Source organism: Athene cunicularia (genome assembly GCF_003259725.1).
Source record: "Athene cunicularia isolate RWA chromosome 1 unlocalized genomic scaffold, athCun1 chr1_part1, whole genome shotgun sequence".
NCBI lineage: Eukaryota > Metazoa > Chordata > Aves > Strigiformes > Strigidae > Athene > Athene cunicularia.
In genome coordinates, this window is record NW_020799091.1 from 3199038 (window position 1) to 3207266 (window position 8229).

Sequence of the window (8229 nt, forward strand, 5' to 3'; positions counted from 1 at the left end):
GAAAAAAAAAAAAAAAAAAAAGGGGGGGGGGGGGGGGGGGGGGGGGAAACCCAAAAATGAAAGGACAAGAGACAGTAAATTTCACTGTGATCACGCTACGGCAAAATATACCTTCTGTTCATTGCAAAAAACGTGTGAAGGCCAAATTAAAGAGGAAAAAAAAAAAAAGTATGTTGCATGAGTTACAGTGCAACCGTATTATTCCTTCTCTTTCTATTTTCCTCCCCCCCCGCCTTGTTCAGTTTAGAAAAAGGATTGAGTACAACACAGTCAGGTAAGTGGCCACAAAAGAGTAGCTGTCTTTGGCAAGAAGTCACCGCATCGACCCTCTCTGTCACCTTCTGCCCATTTCGCTCTGTCTCATGAAGTGGATGTTGTTGGCGCTGTCTGAGAGTTCGGGGTACTGCTCCACTGAGATCACAAAATAGCCATCGTAGCCCTGTACCCGGCCCGTGTTTAGCACTTGTTGCTTCTCCCCTTCTGTCCACGAGCGAATACCCTCCTCCCCATCCCGCAGTCTCTGCTGTTCCCGGGACCAAGCTTGAGTGACAGCGCGCTGTCGGGCCAGCTCCAGGACACGGGCCTTCTCCTCGTCCAAGGTGGTCCCGTAGCGCGTGTTTAGGCACAGCGCACCGTACTGGAGCTGGATGTCTGTGTAACGTCTAGTCCTTCCACTTAGCACTGTGTTGATCTGCGACACTGTCACGTTGACGCCGTTCTCCAGGGTCCTCCGTCCACCGCTGAGGCCCAAGATGGACAGGTCACCCTCTGATGGCCCTTGCTTAATGAAATAGTGCGTGTCCACCCCGTCGATGGTGAAGTGCAAGTTCTCCAGGTAATGGGCGTTGTTCAGGATGGCTGCGATCCTCCGCCCATCCTCGTTGGCCACGCTGATAATGTCGGTGGCCACGCGCCCATCTTTCATGGCGAACTTGACGCCTTTGCCAAAGATGGAGCCTCCAGAGGCAAAGTTCTTGTTCTTCTTGACCTGCCGGCACCCGGCGATGCTGGAGCTGTAGATCCGTTCAAAGCGTTCAAGAGTGACAAAAGCCTTCAGTTGCTTCTGCACTTCACATTGGACCCCCAAAATGGACTGAGCGGGGAGAGAAAGAAGAGAAAGACATATTAGAAAGAAGCCTGATGACCCAAAGGCATTAGTAGCATGCTGCAGACCAATAGAACATCCTGGAAACATCTAACGAGGAGCTCAATTTCTTTTTCCTTTATCATCTTTTTTTCAGATTTTAAATTATTTTTAATGGAAGAGACAAATTATCAGGTTAATTACCCCTAATGCTCATTGGTACAATAAATTGAACTGTATTTAATTTCACAGGTTGAAGGACGCGGAGGTGGAAAAGGATTTTTTTGCCTCAGTGGTGTGAGCATCTAGTTTGGACACACAATTATTTCATGTTTCAGTGTTCATCTACACATAAGAAGTCATTCATCTTGTGGCCATGATACTTTATAAAATGCTTCTGTATTATCTGTGAAAAAAAAGCATGGAAATATTTGTAAAAAAACAAAGAAGGTTGTTCAAAACTCAAGGAAAACCCTAAATCTTACTCCTACATCCTGCAAACACTCTACAATGTGCCAGACTCCCTGAGCTAAGGCCAGCCACACCTGATGCTCAAGTTTTGGCTTATACTGAATCAAAACTGCTGAGAGACAAGAGCCTGGATCATTTGCAGTCAGGTACAATAGAAAGTCACTTTTGCTGTTAGCATATAATGGAACAAGCACACAGCAAGTCAGCAGCTCATCATTACTACAAAATGTCTTTGGAAATGCTCTCATCAATTCACAGCAGCGCAGGCTTCTTACAGACTCCTGTTCACAAACAATTATTTGCTCAAATTTCACAAAAGCAAGAGGATGCTATGACAAAACTCTCCTGGCACTGCCAATGGCTCAGTTCAATAATGTAATGACATCCGGGATTAAAAATAGGCTACAAAGAAAAGTTTGCTGCACTCCAATTATTTTGAGGAAATTTAACATCCATGAAGGATATTGCCTTAAGCCCTCCAGAAGCTAAAGGCTCACATCCTTCCCTGGGTGCCAGAAGACAATTCAGATAACGCAGGCATTTCGGTGTAGACATCTCAACCAAGGCTTGTGACACGGTGAGGGAAGGGAAATAAACTCTCATTTCCATGGTGGCCATTTCCAGGGAAGGGTCTCAAAGCATTGAAGAAATAAAATAAAGGATTTAGCATTGCGGCTTACTCAGAGGTTATGAGCAGTTTTGATCTGTTAAGGAGAAAACTGTCAGGGAAGAGATACGCAAGTTCAAGAGCATGTTTTGGGTGGTAAAACATCAAAATACCCAATACTTTTATTCAAAGTGCCAAGCAGGCTGGTGTAGCTCCTCCTTTTACCTTTTTGATTAACAGCATGGTTGGAGCAGGGACCAGTAATCTATGAACGAGGAGCTCGTTCTGGTTCTCCCCATACTGCCTGTGGGGGATCTCGCACACAGCCTCGAGAGCGATATAATTAACAGACTGCCAGGAAGCCCAGTCTAGCTCCCCTGCCAACTGCACAAGTGCTCTAATTATGCAAAAAATGGATGTAATTAATGTAGATGTCACCGATGATGGACATGGAGCAATTAGGTTTCTAGGATCCATGAAACAATGACTGTTCTAAATAAGTGTACACCGCACGCATTGGTTAGCTATTTCCTCTCTGAAGAGGTTTAAATGGGCAGGTCGTCTTCTCAGGTGCATCTTGTACAGACTGACTCTAGGGGGTCCCACTACCCAATTGCCAAATTGCTCTTCCAACTCGCCTCAGTAACTTTCACAAGTGATGGGAAAAGGCATCTCTCATTACTCATGCCGAATCATCATTTGATCCGAGCTTCTTCACTCAAGGATGTAAATCAGGTCGTCTGTGTTACATTGCTCTGTCCTGTGGCCAATTACATATCGCCATCTATATCATCTATATATCACCTAAAGGGGGCCTACAGGAAAGCTGGAGAGAGAGTTTTTACAATGTAGTGGTAGGACAAGGGGTAATGGCTTTGAACTGACAGAGGGCAGATCTAGATGAGATCTAAGGCAGAAATCCTTCCCTGTGAGGGGGGTGAGGCCCTGGCACAGGCTGCCCAGAGAAGCTGTGGTTGCCCCCTCCCTGGAAGGGTTCAAGGCCAGGTTGGATGGGGCTTTGGGCAACCTGGGCTGGTGGAAGGTGGCCCTGCCCATGGCAGGGGGGTTGGAACTGGATGAGCTTTAAGGTCCCTTCCACACAAACCAGTCTGTGATTCTATGATCTCTATATACGTGACCATTTTAACAGCAGTCCCTGGAATTAATTGCATCATCCACTGATTATCACCTTGGAGAAGGGAGCTCTGGGAGGTCTGACAGCACTGGGCATGGGAGAAATATTTATGTCAGAAATCTCCCCCATTCTCCTTCTATTTTGTCTTCATCACCTTATTCTTGAGGAGCTGCAGGAACTCTATTGCCTTTTCAGTTCTGAGCAAATTATTACATATAGATCCCCTGTGAGTGCCTTCAACTTAGGTTGCCCCAAAAATCCAGGGGGTCTAGACACCACTCCTTCGAATGAAAATGTGAAAAGTGAGTTTGCAACAAGCTCTGAAAACCTGCTGACACCGCAAGATAAGACACTGATATGACAATCTAATGTGCTTTGGACAAGCGGAACATATGGTTCATAACCATACGTTCATACTGCTAAATATAAAATATTTTACAAATAATACAATTTTATAAAATTTTAAATGTAAATACTGCTATAGAGAGTGAGACATTGCATTGCACTGCATGACACTGGATAATTTTAACTCCTGGTTTGGTTTTGGACCCCTCCAACTGCTTTCTCCAGGACATGTTTCCTAACTCTCTAGGTCACTTCTCTCTAGCCTCAGGGCCAGGGATTGGTCTTAGACATCTTTTACTTGATTGTAGAGACATACTGTAAAATGAGACGAGGGAGTCTTGTGAGGTCAACAGTTGTACAGCAAAGTTTAAGGGTGGATGGTGTCCTTGGAATTGCCATTAATTCAGAATGGATGGTAGCCTGGTTGGCACAGCCAACAGCTGTGCCATGATATACCTTCCCCAAGCTCCATAACCCATTACCTGGGACCTTCTGGCATGAGGTAATTTTCAATTTTCCATTTTACAGTCAAATTCTCCATAGCTTTGATTTTCAGATTTTCATTATAAAGTTTGGTATCTTGAGGGTTTTTGTTTGTTTGTTTGTTTGATTGATTGTTTTTACAGTTTATGACCCAATAATAGGATACTGGATCTTTCCCTAATCCTGTTGCATACTGCCTTCGTGATATTCTAGGAAGTCATACAATTTCCCCAGCTCTACTGCTCATTTAGATGCCACTTAGAAAGAAAATAAGCAGCACCCACCCTGTTACTGGCAGGACTTGGGGGTTTAAGGGATTACACATGATCTAACAGCAGCGGCACTCTCATTTCCCACCTAAGGAGACCCACATAAGATACCAGTCCAACTGCCTTGTGGTGTCCTTTTGGTGTCCATCCAGAACATCTCCTCCTCTCTACTGTGAAAGCATTTCTCATGTTGCATGTGCAACTGTAGGACCGTCACTGGGACTGTTCCTGGTGGCTAAAACAGATTAAATGGCTGACCAAAGCCACAGAATTAGGAATCTCTTGATCTCCAATCGTGTGCCCACTTAGAGGCCGTGGGTGGGAGGTTTGTGAAGCTGGGGGCTTGAACCACCTTCACTGGCAAAGAAACTCAACAGATTCCTGTCAATCTGTGGCTGTCCCAGCCCTGTAGGCACCTGTTTCTCATGCACATCATGGTCAGTGTTGACTGCAGGACTGCCCATACAGGGATGTCTAGTGTGATTTGAGATGCCCCAGAATGCCCTCAGCATCTGCACAGGGCAGTAAGAAACAGAAGAAGCTCTCGGAGATAACCTGCCCTTCTGGAGTAGCACCTGGAGGCCACTTTGCTTACCTGGTCCCTGTATGGGCAACTGAATCAAACTCCCACTTTGCACAGCCAATGGAGCCTACAGTGCGTTCAGCTTGGTCTAAACTTAATGCCTAGCAGGTGGACAGCCCTTTAAGTGAGCTCCACTGCCTGTATGAGGCAGGTGTTGGCAGACTACAGTGTGTGCACCCATGGAGGCACCTACACCTGCATGTCTTAGTCTTGAATTCAACCCTAGCTCCTAGCAGCTGATCATGTGAACTGTCTTTTGGGCCCTGCTGACAGGTCACCCACATGGGTGGTGTTGAACATCAGTTTTGATGCCGTGGGGACCCCGGGTGGGCCCCCAGTTGTTGCTCTAGAAGGGTGCAGGTAAACCATGCTGTAGACCTGGGCAAGTCCACAAGACTCTAGGGTATCTCAAATGGCACCAGCAGCTGAGTTGTAGACATCTACTGTCTATAGTGAAAGCTTGGATACCAAGTTCACAGGCAGAGACCTAAATTTCTGTGTCTTAATTAAGAACAAAATCACATCCAAAGGATTTTCCACTGGGAACTAGTTACAGGCCTTCTGGGGTCTCCCCATCTTTTGTCACGTAGCAAAGTATGAGATCAGACACGTGCAAAGCTGTAATGATGAACATCACCATCACTTAGCTATTACAATAAGTAAATACATCTTTGTTATTTTGAGAAGGAGCTCAGGATGACTTTGAAATGACTTTCTGAGTGCATTTCTTTGAGAGAAGAGTGTATTTGGGAACAGCACTTTTTTTTAAAGGAAAAGCAAACACATCCAACAGAAAAAAAAACACCCAACAAATTCATGCAAACCAGAGTACAACTAGCTTGTATGCTGTGCTGTGAATATAAAGGAGGTGGAGGCAAACAGATTATATGTAGTTCAAAGAGGCAGTGTATCCCTGACTTTGAAATTACCATTTCTGTTTCATCTTAGAACTCATTTTAATGAACTGGCAAGGACGAGAAACAGAAAATTTCCATCCAAGGCTGCAGTGGCATGTGGTATCCTCTAAAAAACGCTGCTGCTTTTAGCAACTGTAAACCAAAGTATCTATAAAACCAGTTTCACGGAATAAAGAAGGGAATTCATAGTTCTTTTATTTCAATATTTGTTGCTAGATGTGAGTGACAAATATGCTGGGTTTGTTTTTGCTCAAAGTCTTTTTTAATCAGATGTCCTTAGGTGACATTTCACTTTATCTAGTAACAACTCATTGGAGAGAAAAGAACGACCTTCATCATTTGTTCGTTGCTGCACAGAGCTCAAGAGAACAGCACATTACAGAGATCTCAGAATAGCCTCTTGCATTTTACCAGCACCTCTTGAGGATTCAAAATATCATAGCCAGATACTATCATCTGTTGTTTTTAAATACCGCCTTCCAGTGTGAGACTGAAAGCTTTAATTTCCCATCAAGGATCCAAGATGTGAAATATGTGAACATGTTTCCAAGTTTCTCTATATCCTTGTGCCATTATACACAGATAGGTGTTTCTCTTACCACCATATGGCTTACAACGCAGAAAGTCACTCTTCTAAAAGGCTTGGAAGTTAGGACTTCTCTGAAATATTCTTCATCATTAACTCCTTTAAATTTACCCCCTAGCTCTCTGTTAACAAAACCATGCTTCAGAAATCAGCCTCTTCCCTTCATTTCACCTGGCCATCACCTGAAGACAAGTCTCCATTTGGGAGTCCCCCACCCACTCCCAGCTGATGGAGGTGCAGGAGGAGCCCATCAACCACAACAGCCTATTGGGCACCTTCCCATCAGCACGGCTGCACTGCACGCTGCTTGGCTGAGAGGCAATGTGTCTGCTTAGCAGCCCGCCAACCCCAAATGCACGTGGGACAATGGAGGTGAGCAATTGGCTAGCAAGCCCAGTGCTATAGATGGCGATTGGCTAGCAAAACTCAAGTGCTAACTCTTGGCCTTAGAGGACAGGTCTCCTCTCCACCCTGCCAGTGTACACAGCTGCAGAGGGATAACAAAGTTGAGCTCATCAAGCAGATTTCCATCTGTGGGGAAATAAGAGGATTTTCCTCCTTCTCTTGCTCATCTATTTTCATAAAGCTTCAAGAGATTAATAACTTTGAGTCCCCAACTCCTTTCCCCACATCAGATCCAGTGAAAACCGGCCACTACTTTTGCGAAACATAACTAAGAGCTGATGGACAGACGTGCAGTGAGCATGATGGCCCAAGCCCAGGACAAAGCGCCCGCCATGTGAGGATGCCCTCCCTGAATGATGAACACTGGCAGAGCCAGTCCCTCAAACAGATTGTCCTTGGGAGAAGCTGTGCCAGAAAGCACAGCCCTACAGCTCACTCTCTGGCTGAGCATCCCACAGCAGCCCTTGCCTCCCAAATGCTGCTTCATAAGGGATGCCAAAAGTTGCTCCCCCAACACAGCCTGTAATGGGCACTGCAGAAAACAGGACCTTTCCTGGAGGCACAGTGCTCATGGGTTGGAGAGAAGGGTAGTTAGTAATATGATGGAGTTAACAACATAAGCGCCGACTCCCAAACACCCCTCCCTGTAAATAGAGTTGTTCTGGCTCCAGAAATTACCTGACAGTTCAACAAGACAAAAGGGAAAAGGAAAAAAAAAAAAAAAAAAAGAAAAGAAAAAAAAGAAATTGGATTCAGGTGCAGCAGCTCCACAATATGCCAGAGGTCACCCAGAGTACCCTGGTGGCCAATAACACTGAACTTGTTCAACAAACAATTTAGTGACAGCCTCATGGTTGCAGGGAGGCCCAGTCTCTGGTCACCCAGCAGCAGACTGAACGGGGTCAATGTCACCTATTCCCCAGGAGGACACATTGCAGGGATTCAGAGGGGCACAATGTCAGAAAGGATGGAGTATGATCAGTCTGGCAGAATTACATCCAGGATCTTTGCTGATGGCAAGTCATGGAGCTACACTTACTTGGAGAAGGTAAGAATCCTCTTGTTGCTCAGAGATGGTGCATTTGGGGCAAATGGCCTTTACTCCTTTGACTTCAGTAGAGCTGCACTCCTCCACATCAGCTGATTTATGTTCCTTATGGTTCATTACTCCTATTCTACCTACACTAAGGTGCACATAGTAATTTTGGTGCCAGACCACCAAAGAGCAGTCAAAAAAAGCATAGGAAGTTTCTTCCCAGTCACACTGAGGGCATGTCTTAATGCTATGAAGCTTTGACATTTGATTTTTTAAGCACAACACTCCTTTGCTGAGCTAACTGCAAT

General features: G+C 45.2%; 1 protein-coding gene across 9 annotated transcripts in view; it reads right to left on the minus strand.

Moving 5' to 3' along the window:
* Window positions 1-41: 41 nt before the first annotated feature.
* Window positions 42-8229, minus strand: part of TENM4 (teneurin transmembrane protein 4) — a 601633-nt gene continuing 593445 nt past the window's right edge. For 7 of the 9 annotated variants that reach the window (XM_026843595.1, XM_026843642.1, XM_026843633.1 and 4 more), the window contains one exon: window positions 335-1093. In XM_026843595.1, the coding sequence (XP_026699396.1) occupies window positions 335-1093 (759 nt within the window). Of the gene's footprint in view, window positions 1094-8229 lie in introns of all 9 variants that reach the window. The other 2 variants (XM_026843650.1, XM_026843624.1) reach the window with 1 other exon arrangement.